The 25,130-nt window shown below is 42.8% G+C and overlaps 1 protein-coding gene across 2 annotated transcripts in view; it reads right to left on the bottom strand.

The window, feature by feature from the left end:
• The window catches only part of MTHFD1 (methylenetetrahydrofolate dehydrogenase, cyclohydrolase and formyltetrahydrofolate synthetase 1), a 60,561-nt gene that overhangs the window by 18,523 nt on the left and 16,908 nt on the right, over nt 1-25,130 (bottom strand). For both annotated transcript variants that reach the window (XM_059890505.1, NM_001083477.1), the window contains 14 exons: nt 18,099-18,158; nt 17,616-17,669; nt 16,608-16,744; nt 16,387-16,487; nt 14,334-14,470; nt 13,344-13,455; nt 8,440-8,567; nt 7,732-7,829; nt 7,388-7,561; nt 6,613-6,749; nt 4,821-4,867; nt 4,096-4,203; nt 3,889-3,963; nt 958-1,060 (listed from right to left, as the gene is read on the bottom strand). In XM_059890505.1, coding sequence (XP_059746488.1) covers nt 958-1,060; nt 3,889-3,963; nt 4,096-4,203; nt 4,821-4,867; nt 6,613-6,749; nt 7,388-7,561; nt 7,732-7,829; nt 8,440-8,567; nt 13,344-13,455; nt 14,334-14,470; nt 16,387-16,487; nt 16,608-16,744; nt 17,616-17,669; nt 18,099-18,158 — 1,471 coding nt within the window. The remainder of the gene's footprint in view (nt 1-957; nt 1,061-3,888; nt 3,964-4,095; nt 4,204-4,820; nt 4,868-6,612; nt 6,750-7,387; nt 7,562-7,731; nt 7,830-8,439; nt 8,568-13,343; nt 13,456-14,333; nt 14,471-16,386; nt 16,488-16,607; nt 16,745-17,615; nt 17,670-18,098; nt 18,159-25,130) is intronic.

Here is a 25,130-nt window from a genome sequence, read left to right as displayed (position 1 = left end):
ATAAAACAGCCAATGGGTATGATCTATTTTTTCCCTTGTCTACTTCTACCTTCTCAGAAAGCATGAAATTACATATAAAGCAAAGGAAAAGTGAAGGAGATACCAAATTTTCAAACTGGATCTTTACTCCTCACAAAGTATTATACCATAGGGTTAAAGCTACTGAAACAAAGGAAGAGAAATATCAGTGTAGATTAGATGCTAAGAGAGTTACCTTAAAAATGCCATTAGCTAGCACAGTTATTGGGCCAATCACAATCACAAAAACAGTCAATAAATTACTTGTTAGCTGCATTCTGTGCACCTGGATAAAAATTCCTTCTCAGTAATGATAGAGTTTGCATGGATGCACTGTTGGTACAAAATAAAAAACTAAGCCATGCTGGCTGATATAAAGAAAGGCAACATATGGCAGGGAAACCAGGCAACTCACTCTTCAACTTGCTAAATGTTTAGACCTACAAGGCTACCTATTTTGTTAAAAGAGAGTTTAACAAAATGAGGTAAAAATGAGTAGGCAAGCTCCAGAGCTACAAGAAAAATCAAGTCACTTATGCCAGACAAGAATTCTAAGAATAAAGGGCAACATGATTCAAGAAGTGATTAAACATTACTTCTGTACTTCATGACACCGAAACTTGCCGTATAAAATGGAACTTGCAAAAATGTTACTTCTGGTTTGTGCATGAACTTCCTTAAAACCATCCTCACACCAATGAACACTGCAAAGCCAGCAAAATGTCCAACTGACCAAACAAAAGCAGGTTTGATTACAGCTAATAAGGAGAGAGACTGGTAGAGGTGGCCAGGAAAAGGAGTAAGTTGCCATCTTGGTCAGCCCTTAACCATGAACACAAGAATACCCAAGCTCTGGACCTCCTGTTTTACCACCTTTTAGGGAGGGCATGGGGTGTGCGGCATAACTGAACCCATGGGGCGTACGCCCTGCTCTGGTACCTCTTTGCCAAGTGATAGTTTCTGGATCAATGTCCAATCTTGCAAATCTGTTTATCTCTTCATCTGTCAGTGTGGCAGGGTCAGTCTTTTCAATGCCTAGTCTCTGAAGAGATAAAAAAATTAAAACAAAAATAAGACAAAACAAACAAAGCAAATAAATTTTAAAAAAGATTTTTATCCTTAGCTCCAGATAGGGTCCCCTCTAGGAAATATGAAAGTGAAAATGAAAGTGAAAGTGAAGTTGTGTCCGACTCTTTGCGACCCCATGGGCAGCAGCCTGCACCAGGCTCCTCCGTCCATGGGATTTTCTAGGCAAGAGTACTGGAGTGGGTTGCCATTTCCTTCTCCAGGGAATCTTCCCAACCCAGGGATTGAACCCAGGTCTCCCGCATTGTAGACAGACGCTTTACCATCTGAACCACCAGGGAAATCTTAAATATAAACCATATATTTTAGGTTATAAGTCTAGGAAATATAAACCATGTTAAATTCAGAAGGGCAAATTATGATCCCTTTAGCTAAATCTTTATTAATACCACTCACACATGTACCAAGGCATGAGTAACACATTTGTCCCTATTACTGAACACCAGAGGCATTTCCCTAAACCAAAGCCTTATGTAAGCACAGTGACCAAAACATGTCATACTAATTCACCATATGCAAACATATTGAAAGGAAAAGAAGTGCAAAGCTTTTTCAATCAAACAACTGAGAAGTCCAAGTCAAATGCAAAACCAGAAATGGCCAAAACAAGTAGCAATCAATAAAAATCAATGGAAATCACTTTTAATGTTTTTTTAAAAAAATAATATGCTAATCTTTTGAAATATATAAAGGGATAGTCTTTTCAATGCAGAGGAAAAGAAAAAACATCGCTCTAGCACAGTACATGCTTTTGAAGTAGTCCTATTGTTTACTGCCTTCTTACTGTTTCAAAAGGCACAAGAAAGCTTTGTCTGTTCCTCCTCATGGAAGTTGAAAATTTGTCTATTTACAATGTGTACCGTGGTCACATCCTGAAATGGAAAATTCCTTTAAAACATACCCTCCTTTTCTCATAACTCTTAGTAGAGCTGAGTGGCCCCAGCAAGCCCTCTCTTCCCGTAGTTTCCTTCCTATGCCAATAGGACTTTGTTTTCAAACCTCAGGTGTGTTTTCAGAGTTGGTGCTCACGGGCTTGTCAAACAGCCTCACAAGCCTGGAACGTGCTATTGTTCACAGAGGTCAGCAAAACCCTCAGTCGCTAAGTTGTGAATCTGTGGTTGATCATCCACTCTTATTTACTTCTTTGGTTGCACTGGGTCTTGGCTGCGGCATGCGGGACCTTTGATCTTCATTGCTGCATCTTTAGTTGTAGTATGCAAACTCTTGGTTGCAGCATGTGGGACCTAGTTCCCTAGGCAGGCATCGAACCCAGACCCCCTGCCTTGGAAGTATGGAGTCTTAGCCACTGGACCACCAGGGAAGTCCTGACAACCCACTCTTGACTAAGCCAGGGGGTTAGACTGAGAAAACAAAGTTCAAGAGAGAAAGTTTGGGAACCAGGAAACAGGGGACCAATGTTCTCGTTCTAACCTGTTGAGGGGTTCTGTGGCCACGGACAAATCCCTCGTTTTCAAACCCTAGAGCTTTTTAAAGGATCATTTAAACACTGAGTCCAACCCCTCCCCACACATTGACAGAAAGTTCTACCAACAAAGGTTAAGATCAGTTGCCTGCTCTTTCCACCATACTTGCAGAACACAATTCTCTGACATAACAAGGTAGGAGCTGACTTATTTTCTGCATAGTGTTTTTTGGGAGGTGTGAAAACAAGAGAAGCTAAGCAATATCAAACTGTGTGAAAGTCAGTTTTTCTCATGTCTAGAGAAAAATGCATATGCATCAATGTGACAGCACTGTACAGTAAGTAGGGCAAAATGCAAACAATGACTGCATCTGGGTACAGGGGAGCTTGTGTACTACTCTTACAGCATCAAAATATAAGTTGCAAAAAATTAAAAATAAGGTGAGTGTAACTAATATTGGTAACAAGGCAGCACATACCATTTACTGAATGCTTACATGTGCCAGGCAGTCTAATATTTATAGATGTACAATATTTCTTGCATATGTAAAAGTAACACAGGAATATACTTTTGAGTTTTATTTTTAAAATTCCCTTGTGCTACCCCTTTATAGTCACACTGTCCCTGACCCGTAACTGCTGGCACCCACTGACCTGTTCTTCATCACTATAGCTCTGTCTTTTGAGATTGTCATATAAATAAATGCAAGCATACGGTATGCAACCGTTTGAGACATTTTCTTCCACAAAAACATAATGCCCTTGGGATTCATTCAAGTTGTTGTATCAGTTCATTCATTCATTCATGGTACGGATGTACCAGTTTGTTTATCCATTCATTCACTGAAGGCCATTTGGATTGTTTCTAGATTTTGCAGATTATTAATAGAGCTGCCCAAAAAATTCATGTTTTTATATGATACACATAAAAGTTTGCATTTCTCTTGGGGAAATACCTAGAGGTAGAATTTCTGGGTCATACAGTACAGTGTATGTTTAATAACTATATATTTGCATTAGAGATTCAAATAAAATACAGAAGTAATAACCTTGCTAAGCTCCCAATGCTGGGATGAGCAAGTATTGAAACTCCAGAAACTGCCATGCTGGCATCCTGACTCCTACACCCATGCTGTAAAGGAAGTGTCATTCTTTTTCTTAGCTGAGGGCAGGTTGTCATATTTCTGCTTTTTTCACTAAAAACTCACAGACAAATGAGAAACAACCTCTGCCACCAATCTCCGCTGTGTATATCATGACCTTATGATTACTAAACAACCTGTCCAAAATAGGCTACTCTAAGGAGATTATCAATCACCTAATTTCACATAATAACAAAAAAGAACAAGGAAAAGGCTTACCCGCAACCTCCGGATTTGGATATCGGAGAACTTTCTCACTCCATTTACTGATGGCACCAAACGATTAAAAAGAGCCTTAAAGAAAAGGAGCGCAAGAGTTTTTAAGTGAAAAGAACCTCACTGCCTGGCTACCTGCATTATCAGCACCCATTGGGCCAACATTAATTCAAACCTTCTGAAAGTGCCTGTGGGGTCTGAGCAGCCTACCTTGTCTGTCTGGGTCTCTTCATGGAACATACGGGCATCGATGGCTGCGGCCACAAGGTTATTAGCTGCAGTGATGGCATGGATGTCACCAGTGAGGTGGAGATTAAACTACAATAGGGTGGAAGCCACATCAGTCTTAAAACTTCTTTGTATCTTTCCAACAGTCAACCTATCATGACCAAACCTATCCCTATGGTAAAGCCAATGGAAAACTGACGGGAGCACAGCTAGTGGACAAAGACCCAACAGCCCTTGAGAACAATGCCCATCTGTCCTCAGAAGGAACTGGGACCTTCCCTAAGAGACCTGGCTAGTAACCACAAATGCCACACCACTGGGATCAATAGCGACACTGGATTAGAAAGGACACACTCATGAGCTTTCAGCAGTGAGCAAGGAGTACACTGGAGCTCCATTCCTGTATGCTGCTCCCACTTCTGTGGTTAGTACTTGGAATTCACTGCATGTTGGTTTTCCCCTCTCTTGTGCCACATCTGATCGCTTGCTTAATGTGATTTCCACTGAAAGCCAGGCTTTGAAGTCCTTGTCATATCAAAAAAGTAAGATGTTTAGAAGTTTACAAATTAAGATGTTTTTCTTCTAAGTATTGCTTCTGCTGAGCAAACGAGTCGTTTGTCTACTAAGATCTCTGTGACAGACTTCATTTCCAGGAAGGAAAATCTATAATAAAAGATCTGATTCAGCCAAATCCTGGACTGCGTTACCTCTTCCATAGGAATGACCTGAGAGTAGCCACCGCCTGCAGCGCCACCTAGAGGACAGGTCAAGGGTGAGGACTCAGGTTAAGCACACTTCTTCATAACTTGAAAATCAAATGAAAGCAAATTGGTTTTTGTAACTGCCTCACGTATTATTTACTTTTTACAAATATTTGGACAGATTTGAATAAGTGATTCTTAATTTTCTTTACCAAGTATTATTTGTTTACTTTTTACAAACATTTGGACAGATCTGAACAAGTGCTTCTTAATTTTCTTTACCAGACTAAACCACTCGCTCTTGTTCATGCTGAATAGTCTCTCAACTGAAATGTGACTCTAACTGACAAAACCATGAACACATACATACCTACTCATTATCTTTAAAAACAGGTTCCCCGTGATTCCTAACATTTGTTAAAAAACCCAGCCGACGGTTACATAAAGACAAACCTGTTCAATTTCCTACCCTCATAACTGTTATTCTGGCATTTTAAAAAAAGGAATATTTAAAATACACACACCAACATAAACACAGAGACTGCAATTCTTCCTAAATAGGACACATATGGTGGAAAACAGCTTAAGTGCTAGATTTTTGCTGGCCCATACTGGGTTCAATAAACAGGAAAAGGCTCATTCTGAGCTAAAAGGGAGTTGTTAAGACAAGCTCAAAAGCAGAACTAAGTCAACGGGCTTATAGCTAAACAACAGGCTGAAGAAGGGCAAAGGTGTACCCATATCAACATTTGTGGTAATGAGAGTAAGGAGAATATATGATACCCTATCACCAAGCGAATGATGAAGCTAACTCTGAGCTAACCCATTATAGTTAGTAAAAATATAATTTTAATTTTAATTACAAAAAGATGTTTGGAGTATTGCTGCTACCAAAAACTGAAAGTGAAATACAGTTACTGATGTTGTGTTTTCATCTCATCAGAAGAAACACTGTGTTGATGGTATTATCTTAGACCTTGAGATAGACGCGGGGGCTCTCCCTGGGACTCGATGATAGTGCCTTGACCAAGCTCCTCTGAATTCCAGCTGTTACTGTTGTAAGTGGTGATAAAACTATCTTAGAAGAAATAGGCATAAACCGCTTAGCAAAAAACCTGGCGTGAAGCCTAATACTCAACAAGTGTAGGCTTTTCTTATTCCCTCAGTGTGAAACATCTGTGGGGTTTGTCTTTGTCTCTAGAAAAGTCAGCATGGTGATCAGCAGTTGGGACCGTGTGCTCAGTTGCGTCCGACTCTTTGCTGCCCCATGGACATTAGCCAGCCAGACTTCTCTGCCCATGGAATTATCCAGGCAAGAATACTGGAGTGGGTTGTCATTTCCTCCTCCAGGGGATCTTACTGATCCAGGGATTGAACCTGCATCTCCTGCATCTCCTAAATTGGCAGGTGGATTCTTTACCATTAGTGCCACCTGGGAAGCCCCTGGGAAGCCGTTATGATTACCTTTACTTTTTACTATGACAATCGACTATCAGTCATATAAAAGCACTCCTGGCTATGTATCACCCAATCCAGGAATCCCTGTGCGGTGTCAGACAGTGACAGTAGGAACTGGGGTGAGATGATGAAAGCTTTCAGCAGAAGTACCATGACGGGGTGTAATGAAGCCCCATCTAGTGTCTAAACGAGTTGAAGACCACTGCCCCATAGATGTTCATGGGCCAAGTGGGCCAGAGGACTAAAGGAGAGGCAGGTGCCCTCTGGCCGCCCAAGTCTGGTCCCACTTATACATTTTATTCCTCCTCCAACTGAAAATAAATAATTTTTTAAAAAATACCTTTTATCCCAAAGGTGGGCCCCTGAGAAGGCTGTCGCACACATGCAAAGACATTCTGATGGAGATGGGTGCCAAGGGCCTGCACCAACCCAATCGTGGTTGTGCTTTTCCCCTCTCCCAGGGGTGTTGGAGTGATTCTTCAAGATGAAAGCAGAAAAGGAAAATTAAGTTTAGATAAATTAAATTCATGTGTATCAGTAAGTCAGATCTAACAGAGCCTAGAGAATGACTCTTAGTCTGAATAATCAGAAAGATGAAAGACATGAAAGGGATCTTTTCCAAAAATCTTAGTTGTAACTTCCTCCCAGTTTAAAAAAAAAAAAAAACCTCCTGCAGTTTAGCTCTTCTGACTGTGAGGGGCAAATATACTTTACCTTGTAAGAGACACTGCTATAATCTTACATAATTTCTCAATTTTAGTCTCAAAAACTAGCTTTTAACTCAGTAAAACAAAAATATAGATGAATGCTCAACAGATCTACGGAATTAATGATTTGGGGCTAAAAAGAAAGGCACTTTCATCTGAAGATCAGGTTTTAAGACTCAAACTCTTCCACCTACTAGATGAATGACTTTCACAAATTTTCTCATCTCTGCAGGGTTATAATCTACTCTTACCTCACAAGGTTGCTGTAAGGATCAAATCAGTAAAGACATATGAAAATGCCCAAACCAAATTAAAAGAACCTCCACAAATACATGCTAAATGCGAATGCAACCTCTGGTAATAATAATCAGTATTAAGAATCAATTGGCAAATGGACAGAAGTCATACCCAGTTACCACCACGTATTTCCCATCAGGCTGGTGCTTCAGCCGTTCCAGCGCCGACAGCAGAACTTTAGCCTTGGTTTCACCATACAATTCTACCTCTTCAGTGCGCAGACCAACTTCTCGAGCCAGGTTACCAATGGGCTTTGGCTTGTAAGACCGTGATATATCAATGTCACTTAGAAGAAATACAGAAAATACGAATCAACCTTTATGAATCCCATCGTAGTAATGACTCACTCCAATCCCCTTCAGAAGGGACATACACATTAACCATCAGTTAAAAACCTAACAATCCACGGAGTTTTAACACAGTAATTTTTTTTTTTAAACAGTAAAATATTTTACCTTGGCACGGGTGTCTTCAGGTTAAGTTTGTTATACTGAATGATCCACTTTCCTGGCTTGAAGTTCTCCAAGAAACGCTTTGCACTCTCTACTGTGCTCTAAACAAAATGACATGAATGGAACTGAGAAGAGGTGATGATTTTCTAACCTCCACCTCAATTCTTTATCCTGGTCACTCAAGTTCAATTACAAAATGAACAGCTTCATGATCCGATTATTAACACGCTTCAACTGTAGGCCAGAGTCTACGAGCAGCCAGGACGCCCTGGGCTGTGTGCCTCGCCCCCATCAGCTGGTGTATGTTACGAAGGGCAGTAAGCCAAAACAGACCGAGCAAAGCCTTAACATACAGGGTGTTTACACAGTTTTTATACATACAGGGTGTTTATACAGTTTTTATACATACAGGGTGTTTATACAGTTTTTTTCCCCCTGAAGTTTTTATACAAACAGGGTGTTTATACAGTTTTTTTCCCCCTGAAGTTATCACATTCCAGAGGAAATTAGAATCGTGCTACCCCTGATTCCCTTTATTAATATGCCTGATTCTACTTCTTTGGTCTTTCATTTCCTTTTTTTCTTCCAAATATTCGCATCCTTACTCAGATTTTGAGTAGGTTCTATGACATTTCTACTTGAAGAGAAATGCACTCCCTAGAATTCTATCAGTTTTGTAGAACTATTATAGAAACTTGCACCCACACGCACCTGCATTAGCATCGCCACTGTCATGGGCCCGACGCCACCAGGAACGGGGGTGATGAAGCTTGCCCTCTCCTTGGCTTCCGTGTATGCTACATCACCCACAATTTTCTTCCCATTTGGTTTTGTATCATCTGGTCAAAGAGGTTTAAAAAAAAAAAAAATCAAAGCCCAGCCTCAGAATCGCAATCCTGGTGTTTATGTCTAAGTTATGTGATCAATTATTACAATAGCTTGTTCCAAAAACTTAGTCGAGTTTAGGGGGTGCTGGCCCATCTGGTTCAAGTGCCTGCTTTACTTTTAAAAAGCTGTGGGGTAACAGGTATTTGCTATTTCCTAGGGAGAGACTTACTCTACCTGCAAAATTCCCCAAGACGCTTAACTGGTTTTTCAGAACCAGGAGAATCCTTTTGTCATCTGTCAGGTGGCCAATAAAATACCAACTGTTTTGTATTCTTACAGCCAACCACCCTGTATATAATAAGCACCTTTTAAAATGTTAATTTGCCAAGGCCTTCAAAGGAATTTTTTGGGTGCACAAAGCTCCAGCTACATCACAGCTGCTAGATACGGTTTCTACAGCAACTGTCACATTTGGTAAGCTCCAGGCATGGAGCTGGAGGAGCAATTCAACATCCAATTCCAAAGACGAGCAGCTACTTAAATGTATGCAGAAGGCAAAGAATATAATTACACTCCCCTTAAAAGGATACAAGAACAACTACGAATCTCAGCAGCAAAGAATAGCTATTCAAGAGAACAAAAATCCCACGATGCATCACTGCTCACACACGAACCACGTCCTACACTTGGCTTCAGAGCACTTCTGGGAGGGGCTGGGGACAGGGCTGGACCTTGAGGCTCTCAGGCTTCCAGGCAGGACCTGGTAGGATCTTAGCCATTTCATCTTTTTGAACAGAACACCAGAAATAAGAAAGAAAGCCTTGCTGCTGCTGCTGCTAAGTCACTTCAGTTGTGTCCAACTCTGTGCGACACCATAGATGGCAGCCCACCAGGCTCCCCCGTCCCTGGGATTCTCCAGGCAAGAACACTGGAGTGGGTTGCCATTTCCTTTTCCAATGCATGAAAGTGAAAAGTGAAAGTGAAGTTGCTCAGTCGTGTCCGACTCTTAGGGACCCCATGGACTGCAGCCTACCAGGCTCTTCCGCCCATGGGATTTTCCAGGCAAGAGTACTGGAGTGGGTTGCCATTGCTTAGGTTCAGCCAAAAACCCAGAATTAAGTGACCTCGGCTCTAGGATCAGCTCTTCTACTAACCTGGAGTCCTCAGCCCCTATGGGCTCCTTACTCATGAAAAGTCCAAAGGGATAAAGAAGGATGAACACCACCTATTTCAGAGGCTTGTGAAGACTCAAGAGAGAAATTGTATTTCTTGAAACTGAAAAAAAAAACCATTCTCCAAACATAAGGGTTTCTCTTCCCATTCTAGATGTGGTGGTTGGTTTAGTCGCTAAGTCGTGTATGACTCTTGTGACCCCATGGTCTCTAGCCCACCAGGCTCCTCTGTCCATGGGATTCTCCAGGCAAGAATACTGGAGTGGGTTGCCATTTCCTTCCCCACCCATTCTAGATACATATTTTCTATACATACTCTAAGGGGGCAGGGTACAGAAATCCTTACGATGGTTTCAGGTTTCTAGATTATAAGGCAACAAGTTATGGCAACAGGAGAACATTTCCTACCATAACCACAAAGGTCGTTTCAAGATGCCAAGGAAATACAATTCAGCGCTGCCTTCTGTATAGGTTTCAACTTTCTAACACCAAAGTCAGCTAAAAATACCCCTACACCTCCTTCTCTCTATGAATGTTAGTCCCTTTCTCCCTGTGTTTCTCCATACGTACAGGAGATGTATCAATGACTGCACAGCTTAATGCTGAACTGGGTGAGCTCAGCTCTGCCCCTCCTTCAAACACCATCAGGGCTAGCCTCAGTGCCCTGATATACGCATGGGCTTCCCTAGCGGCTTAGATGGTAAAGAATCTGCCTGCATGCAGGACACCAGGGTTCTACCCCTGGGTCGAGAAGATGGACAGGGTTTCATGGAGGGTGTAATGTGGTCAGAGTAGCCATGTCTTGATCTAAGCATATGGCTTCAATAACCAACACACATTTTGGTTACTTATCCCAGCCCCTGAATTTGCTTCATCAGGAATTATTAGCACAAAACTACTTAAGATGAGCTGAGGGAATTCCCTAGAGGTCCAGTGGTTAGTACTCTTGTGCTTCCCCTGTAGGGGCACAGGTTCAGTCCCTGGCTGGGGAACGAAGATCCCACAAGCCTGACAGAATGGCAAAAAAAAAAAAAAGACGCAGCTGAACGTTAAGTCCTTCGTGTGTAATTTGGGGATCCTATTAACAGGGTTCAGCATAGAAGCCACTACACTAAATAGATTGAGACTGGATGGGGGGGCAGTGAGGAATCTGTTCCCACTTTTATAACCCTGCCAAATAAAGCACTATTAATCCAGCCCTTCTCAAACAATCTTTAGTAAGCCAAGCAGACAGAACACTTTCACATGTTTCTCTGGCCAGCGCTTTCTGCTATGCACTTGAATCTTAAAAAAAAAATTCCGTAAAAAAACAACAACAAAAAACCATACCTTAATTCATCCTGAATTTGGAAAATGACTTAAGACATTATCCCTGAATGGACCATGCAAATGATTTAAATAATCAAAATATGAACTAAGAAGTGGCCTAGCTGTGGAACATGGTGCTTTAAGAATGAACATTTGCAAAGAGCAGTCTTAGGTCCCCCTGCTCATCCATGGATTGGTAACAGCAATCCTGCCCTCCTTGGGGAACAGTAACATCCAGGCTTGTTGATGCTTATTCACCTAAATGACCAGGACCAGAAAAAAGTACAGCTGACCAGGAGGAAAGATACTGCTTTGACTATTCATATTTCATCTTCTATGTGAGAAATAAATGTGAAAGGGAGGTAAGTTTCAAGTGTAAGTCAGCATTTCATGCCAAACTGTGAGACTTGAGAACCCTACCCAGGCTTTTCTTTCATCTCTCAAATTCAGTCCCAAACAGAAAAAAGCCAACAGCAGAACTATGTTACAGAAGATGCAAGGTTTTAAACACAAGGAGCCTGAATGTCACATTGCAAGTACTGAGAGCGAGGAGTTATAGGAGAGCAATGTCTTTATCACCCGTCAGATAATTACACTACAAGACAATGAGTGATCAATTGTGAGCTACTGTCTTAAAATCATGGTACCGAGAGTGGGAGGGAGGTTAAAAACGGAAGGCTTGACAGTGACTAATGTTCCTGGCAGCTTAGTGTCAATATTTCAAACCTGAGCTGGGAAGGGAGAAAAAAAGAATATTCTTGCTATAACTCTCTTCAACAATCCAACAGATGAGGGCCTGCTGTCAGCAGGCCTAAGCTGGACATGAGACTACAGAGACCTGCCCCGAGGCACCCATGGGCAGACAAGTGGAGAAAAAGAGACATATACGATGAGAGAAACACCAAGTTCTGTGGGACGGGAGGGAGAAGAAAAGCACTTTCAATGGAGAGATCCTCTTCTGATGAAGGGAAATAAGACAAGGTTTGAAAGGAAGAATGGACATTTCAGACAGAGAAGAGGTGGGCAGGAATTTGCTGAAAATGAAGATGACAGATGAGTTTTATTCGACTCTGTAGCCCAAGGCCTGGAGTGGTGCCCCATGCACAGAAATGATCGCTTGATTAAAAATTGTTCCCTTTTTAAACTCACAAAGTATGTACACAAGTATCACTAAACTGTCCTTTCAGCTTTTATGTTTGAAAACTTCATCAGAGAACAGCCTGTCCCACTACAGACGCAGAGGAGCTGCAAAGGAAAACAGGCATGTGTGTGTGTGTGTGTTGGGGGGGCACATGGTCCACTTTACAATAGTTAAGACAGGTATTCACTAAATGCATGTGAGAAAAAAGCCCACAGAGGTGGCCGAAACTAGTACAGGGCTGAGGAGTCTGACAGGTGACACGGGAGAGAGAGGCTCACAAGTCCACGTCAAGCCCCCAAACCTGGCAAGAGCACGCAGATGGACCAGAGTGGGAGGCAGCTGGTGGTAGGGAAGCCAGGGAGACATTTATGGTAGCACATCCACTGGAGAGGGGGACACTCAGTGGTGACACTGAGAATGGATCTATACGTGGAATGATTGGGAGGGAAACTGAAAGGTTTCAGATCTGCGGGAAGGAAGAACGGTGATGATATTACTAACCAAACAGGGCCATGAGGAGTAACTTAGGGATGAGGATTCAAGGACAGTTACAGACATGACTATAATGTTAGCATTATCCTTGGTCTAGAAAAGGTGCAGGTCAAACACCTCTGCAAATCCCTAACTGGAACTCTCTTGACACTATGTATCCTTCTCCTGGAGTTTCAGAGCAGTTTGTAAAGATCACACTACGCTTTAACTGTCCTTTGCTAAAATCCACTCAAGGTGAGGCTTCTTCCCTGGTGGCTCCAGTCTACAGAGAATCCGTCTGCAATGCAGGAGACCCGGGTTTGATCCCTGGGTTAGTAAGATCACCTGGAGAAAGAAATGGCAACCACTCCACTATTCTTGCCTGGGAAATCCTATGGACAAAGGAGCCTGGTGGGCTAGTCCATGCAGTCGCAGGAGTTAGACATGACTTAATAACTAAACACCACCCCATCTCTAGGTCATCTTGGGACTGCACGGCACAGTGGCTAAAATCACAGCTTCTTCCTGCCAAGAGGCAACTATGCCATCTACTAACTTCACGCACCCAAGGGCAGGCTGATCGCTCTGAACCTTAACACTTCAAGCCTAAAACAGGACAAAAGGTTCTTGCTTAGGCTTCATCTTCCTTGTCCCAGCCTGCCTCCAGAAACCACCTTCTTCCCCGCAACACTTACCTGTGACGTAATTGATTCCACAGTCGATGACTATCGCCCCAGGTTTGATCCACTCCCCTTTCACCATTTCAGGTTGGCCAGCTGCAACCACCAGGATGTCACCTTTACTTATCTAGAAAAAGATGGTTCTGACTTCAGAAACTTAACAGTGACACATAAAAAAAAAATGTAGAAGCGGAAAGGACACCCCTGTTTTACACGACATTCTTCGTCATCTGCTATTTTATGCAGGCCGCATAGTCTCTGACAGCTCTTTGTATACTGTGCTCATTCCTACACATGTCAAAACCTCCCCTTTCACTAGATATTTTACTGAATGGGGAACCTGATGAAAACCTGCAAGGTAGGGAGGCGTATAGGCTTAGAGCCACAGGCCTGAAACAACGTCCCTGAGTTACATGCCTCTTCCCCAGGAGGTGGGAACTACCACCTTCCACAGAACATTGCTTGGGGAGGATTAAAGAGATGCTGGGCCTCTCCTGGTCTCTCCCCACGTTTACGAGCCTGCACTGTCAATGCGATGTGTCTGTATGAGAATTCCTGAGCCCAGGTGTCAAGAACAAGCTGTGACTGAGGTCACAAGACCACCGTCCACATCCTCCTCTAGACACCTCCACCTCTGAGGCCACCCCGTCACGTATCCGGGATCTGGCAGCCTGGGGTCAGTCTCAGTTCCTATCCAGCTAACCCCTATCTACCGCGGGATGGACTGGTGGAGAAAAATACAGTCAGAACAAAATCTGTATAAATTTGGGCAAGTTTTAAACCTGAATTTGTTTCTTCATCTTGTAAAATAGACAAGAATCATAGAATTGTTAGAGGGGTTAAATGAAATAATGACGTAAAGTACACGACAATTTTTGGCACTGAAATGTTAGCTATTCCCGTTACGCAAGAACCCCCACCACATGGGAATGTGCATGCAAATGTGAGCATGCGTGTGTGTGCACGCACACACATACCCCTTCCACTCCACTCTGGATCCCTTACCTCCTCTTTCAGATTGGCAGTCTTGGAGTGGCAGGTGGTCACTGTGGCATGGTTCCATAGAAGCAAGTCATGCATTGGGGCACCAACGATTTTACTGCGCCCGACCACCACAGCGTGCCTTCCAGCAATTTGCACCCCTGAAAGACAAGCCAGAGAGCATCAGAGAACAGGGGAAGCTGCCCTCCTTTGCAAGCCACCTAAATGGGAAAATTCTGAACAAGTGCACAAAAACAGGTTCTTAGCATCAAAAACAAATCTTCCTAAAACCATCCCTTCTTTGGCAACTCAGGGTTTCAGCTACAAAATTGGGACTTGCCCATGTGGCCTTCTTGCAAGTGGGTTTTGGAGCGGAGCTTAAGCCAAGATCCATTTACTGAGTCATAGCAGAGTGGGAAGAAAACCTACACTCAAAGCAGAAAGAAACGCTGACATACAGCTTAACAGCCATATGGAAGCAGAGAGCAGATTACATTACCTGGGAAAAAGTTATAAGAAATAGGGTGCGTGTTAATGGAGTGGAGGAGAGAAATGAAAGAAATTAAGATTCGTATCAGTAATTCTTTAGTTCCTCATCCAAATTTCTCTTTTGGCTTAGGGCCTGAGCCACAGGGTTATTTGCAGGGAAGTGATAAAGGGGAACCTAACTGTAATATAAAGCTTTCTTTTTGTTTACTGAGTACTCATTCTTCTGGCACTGTCCCAACATCTCTCAGGACCAACATACTCTCTGCAATAGAGTTGATATGGGTGAGGACCCAAGTGTGGACGAATGACTGTATTTCATCCCCTGGCCAACAAGATCCGTCCCATCACTCTTAGGCACAAGGATGGAACAGGCTGGAGCTGCTCCGGGAGACCAAGCAGAGCTGAGAAGGAGCTGCCATGCAAAGGCGAGCAGAGATGAGGTCTCTGCTAAGGCCCTACACCCAGTCCCACTGAAGCCAACTCAAGGCAATTTGTGTTCAATTTATGCTTCTTGTGTAACATTAACTCTATCCAAAAATAGGGAAGTTTCTATATAATGCTAACACCATGAACATCTAGAAGTAAAGCCCTCAAATTGTGAAGTGTTTATAAGGTAACTTTCTATACTTTTTAGGGTTCAGCAAAGGACTTGAAGCTCACTAGGGCAAACTGTTGCTTCAATATCAACAAGAGGGAATATCCCTGGTGACCCGGTGGCTAAGACTCCTCACTCCTATGTATGGGGATCTGGGTTTGATCCCTTGGTCAGGGAACTAGATCCTACATGCTAAAACTAAAGATCCTACAGGTTGCAACTAAGACCCAGTGCAGCTTAAATAGATAAAAATTAATTAAAATCAACAAGAGGAGGTGGAGGCCCTACAGCTGCTGCAGCCTAAGGGACTGGTTTCCATCGAGTTGTAATACACTGTAGGCTAAACAAGTCATAGAGGATAAATTTAGTTGTAGGATTGATCAGCAATAGCTGTCCCAAGGGTTATACCTTGACCTTTCCTTGCCAGCCACAGAAAATTTTCACTTATGTTAGCCAACACTTTCCACTTGAAATTTCTGATCCACTTCCTCTAAAAAGGGCACACTTCCTTGTTAAAAAAAATAACCTTTGCTAAAAAGTATTCATGATGAAATTAAAATACCAACATGTTGACTAGGTACTAGGGGGTTGGTTATTCAAGGGATTCATTTGCTAGAACTACAATAGCTCAGTGGCCCATTTTGGGGTGGGGATTTTTCACCCTACAGACAATATGAATTTGTATTACCAAATTGGTTTTTCCACACACAATAATCTGCTTTGAACTCAAATAACTCTGAGTTCAAATCTTGGCTCTGCTGCCTCTTGGACAAATGACTCGATCACTCTGAGAATGTCTTCTCAGCTATTAAACAGTAAGAGTACCTACTTCATAGGGCTGTTGAGAACGTTAAGAATTTAAGTCAAGAAGCCCCTAGCATACAGGTCCTTATGCCAATCAAGCCTGCTTCTTTAGGGCCCACAGCGTATCTCCCCTAAACCTCCAAAGGTATAGACCACGTTCCCCAAAAGGTGCTTTGTTTCTGTTTTTACCTGTCTCCTTGATGAGTTCCAAGCATCCTTTGGGTGTACAAGGGATGAAACAGTTACTAAGGTCCCCTCTAGCAAGTTTTCCAGCACTGATGCTATTCAATCTAAAACAAGGAAAGTGATAGGTATTTTTACTCTTTAGAAACAAAATGACATGTTCCTCAAATAGGAATATATTTTAATCGGAATCAAGCAACGTGGTGCAGAAAGCCAAGCCAACTCACCCATCCACATCTTTTTCGGGGGCGATAGCATTGACCAACGTTTCAGTGTTAATGGGATTCTCTGAATCTAAAGGCAGCTGCACTATGAAGCCGTGCACCGTGAGGTCTTCGTTCAATGATGTGATGCACTTTAACACCTAAAAGTCACACCACATACCAGTTAATGTACCATGGAGCAATCACAAGGGTAGAGAAACACTTCCCAAGCCAAAAGCCAGGCTACCTCACCCCTGCCCCCTCCATACACCGAGAGTTTAACTGTAGCTTTCTCACCTTGCATTCTAGAGCAACTCTACCTTAACACAGAAGGTCATCTTCAGGTGTCTGGTAAGAAATCCATCAAATAAGAGAGCTAAAAGCTTTACTAATCTACTGCTACACAGTAAAATTCATGTTATCATCATCTAAACCAAGGCTTTTGTGATGACAGAAATGTTCTATAATCTGTACCTCACAATAGTGGCTCCCGAAGTACTTGAAATGTGGCTAGTTCGGGAGTTCAAATTTTATTTCATTTTAGTTAAATGAGCACATGGGGTCAGTGGCTGCCCTGCTGGACTGTGTGGATGTAGAACATATCCACGACCTCAGAAAGTCCTTTTTCCCTCCTGTCATGTCACAGCCAATCCCCCACCTACCGGCAACCACAGTTGCGGCTTGACTCACCCAAGATTTGTTCTGCCTATTCTTGAACAGCATGTAAATGAAATATACGTTTTCATTTTTAAAGTACACAAAACGACAGGCCAACGATCAGTTTTTAATGAACATCGCAAGTGATTTGGAAGCAAAACATGGGCAATTACACTGCAAGTACCCAACATTCACAGCTGGCACTGCCCCATTTACTGATTTTCAAAGATTTTCTGGAGGCTGAATGTGCAGACAAAGAATTATCTGGAGGTCTCTTGTGTGCTGAATGTATCAGCCCCTAAAGTTCTCTGAAACTAAAACCAGTAAGAAAAGCACTTCAGCTGCCCTCTTAATAGCCGACTCCTAACTGCTCACCTCAGATTCCGTGGCCGTCCGGGGTAACTTAATGTGCGTGGCTTTGATCCCGATCTGCAAGAATGAACATTTAAAACGGATACATGGCAAAAGGACTTGAGACATGGGCCTGTTTCCTCTGCAGATGTGACTAAACCAAAGCAAGTGAGGCGGGCGTCATTCCACCCTCACATGTCCTGAAGAATGAGTCTCCTGCTTTGATCCCCCATCCTTCCCTTGTTAACTGTTGCCACCGAACTGAGGCACGTTTATGTTCTCTACGCCTGCTCTTTAGAATCAGATCACTGACTCGAAAACACTGCAGGGCCAACGACAGGCCCAAGCTCTGTCACCCATTTCTAACTTGAAAAATAGATAACCTGAAGTCTGCTGTGGGTGATGAAAGTTTTTGTGGGAGGAGCGCAAGGGGTGACAGACAGGAACCGGAGACGGGGAAGGGTGGGAGCTGAGGTGGGGTGTTGGCACCATTTTTCTGGGCTTTACCTCCTCAGCAGCCTTCAACTTCATATTTATATAAAGATTAGAGTCATCTCTGTTGCCAACCTGGAATAATAAAAACATGCAAATCGGATGATTAGGGAAAGGCAAACTGTATGGCAAAGCTTATAAAATTTCAGTTTTGATAAAAGCAATGTTTAATCATGAGACTCCTGCTCCCGAGAACTTTTACAGGAGAATAAGGAGGATGCCGGGACAGCATGGAGATGCGAATACAGCAGGCAGTACCAAACAGAGCAAAGCACGCCTGACCCTCAAAGAAAAGACACTTCAGCACCTGCTCTGGAAACTAACTGAGGGAGCAATGGCCTGCCTAAACCATGGGGAATCTCTGCTTGCCAGCAAGCGGATGAGCCAGAGCAACAGGGCAGGGGGGCGGAGGAACTGTCAACATGCAAGAACACACCGTAGCTCTGGTAAGACATCTGCCCCCTCTCCCCACATCTGGGGGCAGGGCAAAGCTCTCAGGCTCAGCCACAGAAAAGAGGAATCAGCGAGGGTGCACCGAACTATTCCCAGCTCACACACAACACTCGCTTATGCCAGGCAAAGGGCAGTCTGCAGCCCTCAAGACAGAGAGGAAAGAGTATACAGAAGCCAACTTCTCCGACCCACCATGCTAGGTCTCAAGATGGTCCCTGTTTCTTTAATCATGGATATACATAGGTTTTCACTGTAATCACTTACCTAAAAAATTTCCTTTACAAATATTTCCCCCAGTGCTGACATTTGCTCTTTTCAATGATGAAATGTCCTCTCGGGGTGATTTATCACAATAAGTTTGGTTTCTCCCCAAACTGTAGAGGGAAAAACTGTAGGTCCCTTGACACCAGAGATAAGTGATGTGTGGCTGCTTTACACAGGGCAACTCTGGAGAAAGCAGCTGGCCCTAGGAACAGAGCAGCTCCGGGCTTAGTCACTTGATGCTGTTCCTGGAGGCTCTCCTTAGGTTCACGGAACACAGGTTCACAGAACATGGCCTAACTGTTCACTTCATCACTTCAGTGATGAAGTTTTGCCAGTGCTAAGCTGAATTTCAAGACAGCCAGAGGAGTCCAGTGAAGGGTATTTGGTTTTCTGCACCTAAATGCATTAGCTGCTTACTGGGAGGATTTCCCTATGATTTTAGGGAAATTTAGGGATTTTAAGCTCATCTTTCCTGTCCTTTTCACCTTTGCCCCTATCATCCAACCTTCACTGATTTGGTTACCAGATTTAATACCTTACGGGATTTTTAGATCAAATAAAAAAGGTAAGAGTATTTTGTTTTTCCTTATATTGTAAACAAACGATGCCTCCTGCCATTCCAGTTCTGTAAGGATCATGTCATTAGCCACCACAGTCACTGATCTGCAAGTCCACCCTGAGAGGAATTCAGGTTGCAGTATTCCATGTTTTGGATGTGTGGGCCCCTCAGACAGTTAAAATGTGTGTCTTAGGAAGAATGTCAATGACCCCAGATTCACGCATCTTCTCACACACAGAAAAGCACTAAAATCATTGAGATATCTGATCCTGGCGCCCGCAGTTAACCTTTCACTGAGATCCTCACTGCCTGTATCCCCAGTCCACATTCACAGATGTATACTGGCTCCTCCTCCGAACTCTTTGGAACAGTTTCTCTGAGCAACTGGAGAGACTACTGCTGTCTCCTGGGGTACAGCCTTCAGTTAGACACTGAATAAACGACTCACAGCTCTTAGGTTGTATGTTTTTTAAGTAGACCATATTCATAACTATAATTAGTTAACTGAGATTAAATGGTTTTTATCACTCCCTGCTGTTTTTTTTTTTTTTTTAATAAATTACAACTGTTCTATACTTTATCTTCATCTCTGATGTAGCTGAGATACACCTGTAAGTCACTTTTCCTGGAAAGGTGTGGGCTATTCTCCCGAGTCCATGTGTACCTGAAAATCTCTCTCTGCCGTCTTTGCACTCAAAGGACAAATTTGGCCAAGTTTGGAGTCACAACATTTTCCTTCAGGGTTGCTGTCTTTGGCATTTAGTATTACGAAAATCTGAAGTCTTTTGTTGTTGTTGCTATTTCTGTCTGGATGTTTCTGAAGGAATTTTTCTAAAACTCCAAAATGACCACTAGTTTTTAAAAAAAGCTTGAGAGTTACGAGCATACATCAAAGTCTGATTGTAATCCTAAGGCAAAGGAAAACGCCTCTTAGGATCCAGGTGAAACACTCAGCATAGGCAGCTAATAGGGAAAATGGTTACACAATCATTCTCAAACTGGACGCAAAAGGAATGTTTAGCTGAAGAACAGTCGATTTCTTGACTGACAGTCGAGTGGGTGGATGGCACACTGGTTTCCCAGAACAAATCTTAATCCCATTATAGTTTATATTAAAAAAAATCACTTAAGCATTTTATCAGAAATACCAATTTCTTCTTTGAAGGAGTTCAATTACATCATCCAAAAAAGGTCCTATTGAGACAGAAGGGAAGGGGGCAGGGCACAACAGTTAAAAGAACGACAACCGTTAAAGAACAGGATACCACAAAAATCGGTTAGAATCCATTAGGTACAGGATGGCAGTAGAGCCATCTACTTCCAGTGGAGCCTGATTATATGCTCACTGCAATACATTAGCAAGCTAAATGACACACTCACAGGCACCACGACAGTTCCCAGGGTGACCATAAAAGGCCAAAACGTGGGTAGTGGCCCAATTCCTGGAAATCCCTGCCACTTCTCCAAAGTAACTGGAATAATCTTCCTACTTCCTAGCCTAGGAAATTACCCAGCCCTGAGAGCTGAACAATTGATGCTTCGAACTGAGGTGTTGGGGAAGATTCTTGAAAGTCCCTTGGACAGTAAGGAGATCAAACCAGTCAATTCTAAATGAAATCAATCTTGAATATTCATTGGAAGAACTGATGCTGAAGCTGAAGCTCTAATATTTTGGCCTCCTGATGCAGAGTTGACTAACTGAAAAAGACCCTGATGGTGGGAAAGATTGAAGGCAGGAGCAGAAGGGGATGACAGAGGATGAGATGGATGGATGGCATTAACGACTCAATGGACATGAGTTTGAGCAAACTCCAGGAGACGCTGAAGGACAGGGAAGCCTGGCGTGCTGCAGTCCATGGGGCTGCAAAGAGTCAGACACAACTGAGTGACTGAACAAATCAAATCACATCATAACAAGTACAACCACAGCACATGAACTGAGAACTTTCAGATGTACAAGCTGGATTTAAAAAAAGGCAGAGGACCCAGAGATCAAATATCTGCTGGGTCATAGAAAAAGCAAGAGAATTCCAGAAAAACATCTGCTTCTGCTTCACTGACTATGCTAAAGCCTTTGATTGTGTGGATCACAACAAACTTTTGAAAATTCTTAAAGAGATGAGAATACCAGACCATCCTACCTGCCTCCTGAGAAACCTGTATGCAGGTCAAGAAACAACAGTAGAACCAGACACGGAATAATGGATTGGTTCAAAACTGGGAAAGGAATACATCAAGGCTATATATTGTCACCCTGCTTATTTAACCTATATGCAGAGTATATCATGCGAAATGCCAGGCTGGATGAAGCATAAGCTGGGATCAAGATTGCTGGGAGAAATATCAATAATCTCAAATATCAGATGACACCACCCTAATGGCAGAAAGCAAAGAGAAACTAAAGAGCCTCTTGATGAAGCTGAAAGAGACTGAAAAAAGCTGGCTTAGAACTCAACATTCAAAAAATGAAGATCACAGCATCCAGTCCCATCATTTCATGGCAAATAAATGAGGAAAAAATGGAAACAGTGACAGACTTTATTTTCTTGGGCTCCAAAATCACTGAGGATGGTGACTGCAGCCATGAAATTAAAAGACCCTTGCTCCTTGGAAGAAAAGCTTTGACAAACCTAGACAGCATATTAAAAAGCAGAGACATTGCTTCGCCAACAAAGGCCAACATGCTGATAAACACAGTCAAAGCTGCAGTTTTTCCAGCAGTCATACACAGCTGTGAGAGCTGGACAATAGAAAAAGCTGAGCACCGAAAAACTGGTGCCTTCGAACTGCGGTGTTAGAGAATATTCTTGAGAGTCTCCTGGACACCAAGGAGATCAAACCAGTCAATCCTAAAGGAAATCAACCCTGAACATTCGCTGGAAGGACTGATGCTGAAGCTGAAGATCCAATACTTTGGCCACCTGATGTGAAGAGCTGACTCACTGGAAAAGACCCTGATGCTGGGAAAGATTGAAGGCAGGAGAAGGGGACGACAGAGGAAGAGATGGTTGGATGGCATCACTGAGTCACTGGACCGAGTTTGAGCAAGCTCCAGGAGATGGTTAAGGACAGGGAAGCCTGGCATGCTGCAGTCCATGGGTCACAAAGAATCAGTCATGACTGAGCAACTGAACAAGACAAAAAGGTCTTCCGATTCCTGTTTTACAACGTAAAATATCCTGGATACTGGTTTATTCATTAGTTTTTCTTCTGCTCCAGGGAAAAGATTTTATAGGCAAGACTTAGGTTGAAAGCTACAGAGTGTGTGACTTTCTTCAGATTGGGTGGTGAGGAAACAGGGCAGTGCTCTAGGAATCTTGTGCTCAGCTTGAAGTTACCATCCTTCACTTGTGTGGGAGCCTTAGTTCTGAAGAATAACTCAAAGCTACTTTTATATATATTTCCTGAGAAGGAACCAGGACCCTGCCCCAAGGCTGTGCTGTACTACTGTTTCCAGACAGTCCCTCTCCTGTGTTTCTACATCCCCTCCCTTCCCTGATAAGCAACTGTTTGAATCTGCCCTATGGGAGGCTGAATTAAGCCTATTTCCTACAAACGAGAAATGGGGGACACAGGAAGATTTGTACCACATGGGACCCCACAGGCTTCTGCTTGGTTTCATTACTGTGTCTACAGGAAGACAGCTCCCATTTTGTGTGGGGAGGGGGGAGGGTAAGATAAAAATTAGAACAACCAGAAATACATACAATCACTTGAACTACAGAGACATTACATAAACAGTACTGTCATTCCTTCTGCATAGGATGGGCAGTGTGTGTGGCTGGATTGATTGTGATCAGATCTGCATTTTGACAAGGGTGGCATCTGCAGGTAAAAGGACAGACTGGAAGCATCCAGATCAGAAGTTTGTAAGCGTGTGACTAGTGCCCGAGTGGGGTGGGAGCAGCAGAAATCAAGAGGAGGGAAAATGGACTTCCCTGGTGATACGGTGGATAAGAACCCGCCTGCTGATAGAGGGGACATGGGCGTGATCTTTGGTCCAGAAAGATTCCACATGCTGTGGAGTGACCACGCCTGCACGCCACAACTCTTGAGCCTGTGTGCCCTAGAGCCTGTGATCTGCAACAGGAGACGTCACTGCGATGAGAAGCCTGGGCACCACAGCTAGAGAAAGCCCAGGCACAACAACAAAGACCCAGCACAACCAATAATAATAATGATAGTAAAGTAAACAAAATGATTTTTAAGATAAATAAATATACGAAAGGAGGGAAGAGGTCTCAAGAGCTTATGATGTGGAGAGCAGAGAGGACAAGACACAGCTCAGGTTTCTGGTTTGAGTATGTGGGGAAATGGTGGTGCCAGTCCCCAGGGTGGAAAAAAAAAAAAAGAGGTCTGAGGCAGCACAGATGTGATTACAACATAATCTGTGAACATTGCATCATAGAATAACATTGCATCATAGAATGACATTGCTTCTGGTGCTAAAGTGCAAGATTAAAATATTCTACCACTGTTTTATTGGCAAGAGCATAGGAGACAAGTTGCAGAACAGCATTTATGTAACAAAAACACTTTGCAATCAATAAGTTTAAAATAGGAGCTTGGAAGTCAATTTTAAAAACAGGGAAAAAAAACCTTCTCTATTGCTACAAAAAGGGTTTTACAGAGACAGATTTCTTGTCTATGACATTTACTCTTCATACAACAAACAATTCACAAGTATAAGCCAAGAAATAACTGGTCCCACAAATGTACCAAGTGTACACCCACAACATATACCTTTGATTCTTAGCAATTTGTAAAATAAAAAAGGAAAATCCATCAAAGCACAGAACAGACCAAGCAGAACGACAGGCCTTCGGTGCTTTTCTTGTCAACTAAGGCCTCTCAGATAATGTATAGCAATGGGGGGGATATTATTCACTCTGAAATTCTTAGAGAACATGGAACAGAACTTAGCAAGGAATTAAATGATATATATGGAGACACACATACAGAAAGAAATGAGACGTGAGGGACCAGGTGTTTCGAACGGAATTTCAAATGCAAGCTATCAGTTTCTTGTCGTCCCAATAAACCCTTTAGACATTCATTTGTACATCTGTCCACATGACACGTATTTATGAAATACCTTCTGCCTTTTTATTGAAGGCCTCTTACTGGATGAACCTGGAGCTCTTGGAAGAAATCTTGGCTAGGAAGTATTCTCCCAAGCAGCCATGGGCCTGGGGGCTCACTTACAGAAAGAATAAGGTAGAAAAGAGGTCTGAGGGCTGAGCATTGGCATTTAAATGGTCAAGGTAACAGGAACAGCAAGCAAAAAGATTAGAGAAGGGAGTGATGTCCTGGAAGCCAAGAGTCTGGAACTCAGATGAAATTGTGCAGGGCAATGGTTCCCAAAGTGTGGATCATACACTCCTGGGGAACCCCAACACCCTTTTAGAAGACCTGCTAGTGCCATCATAATACCATGATGTCATTTGCCATTTTCATTGTATTGACATGTGTATAAGGCTGCAAAAGTTATGGCGGGTAAGACTGCTGATGACTTAGTAAGAATCAAGACAATGGCCCCAAACTGTACTAGTCATAAGGATATCCTTCACTGTCACACACACTCAGTAAAAAAAAAGAAAACAACACACACACCAATTTCACTTAGAAGTGCTCTTGATGCAGTAAAAATTATTTTTATTAAACTTTGATCCTTGAGTCCATGTCTTTTAAATACTCTGCATAAAGAATGGGGAAGCAGTCATAAAGCACTTGGGCCATAAACAGAAGTGGCTGTCACCAGGAAAAGCATT

This window comes from Bos taurus, chromosome 10 (genome assembly GCF_002263795.3).
Source record: "Bos taurus isolate L1 Dominette 01449 registration number 42190680 breed Hereford chromosome 10, ARS-UCD2.0, whole genome shotgun sequence".
In the NCBI taxonomy this organism is placed as follows: Eukaryota; Metazoa; Chordata; class Mammalia; order Artiodactyla; family Bovidae; genus Bos; species Bos taurus.
The sequence above is the reverse complement of the archived record's forward strand: the minus strand, read 5'-3'. Positions and strand labels throughout refer to the sequence as shown.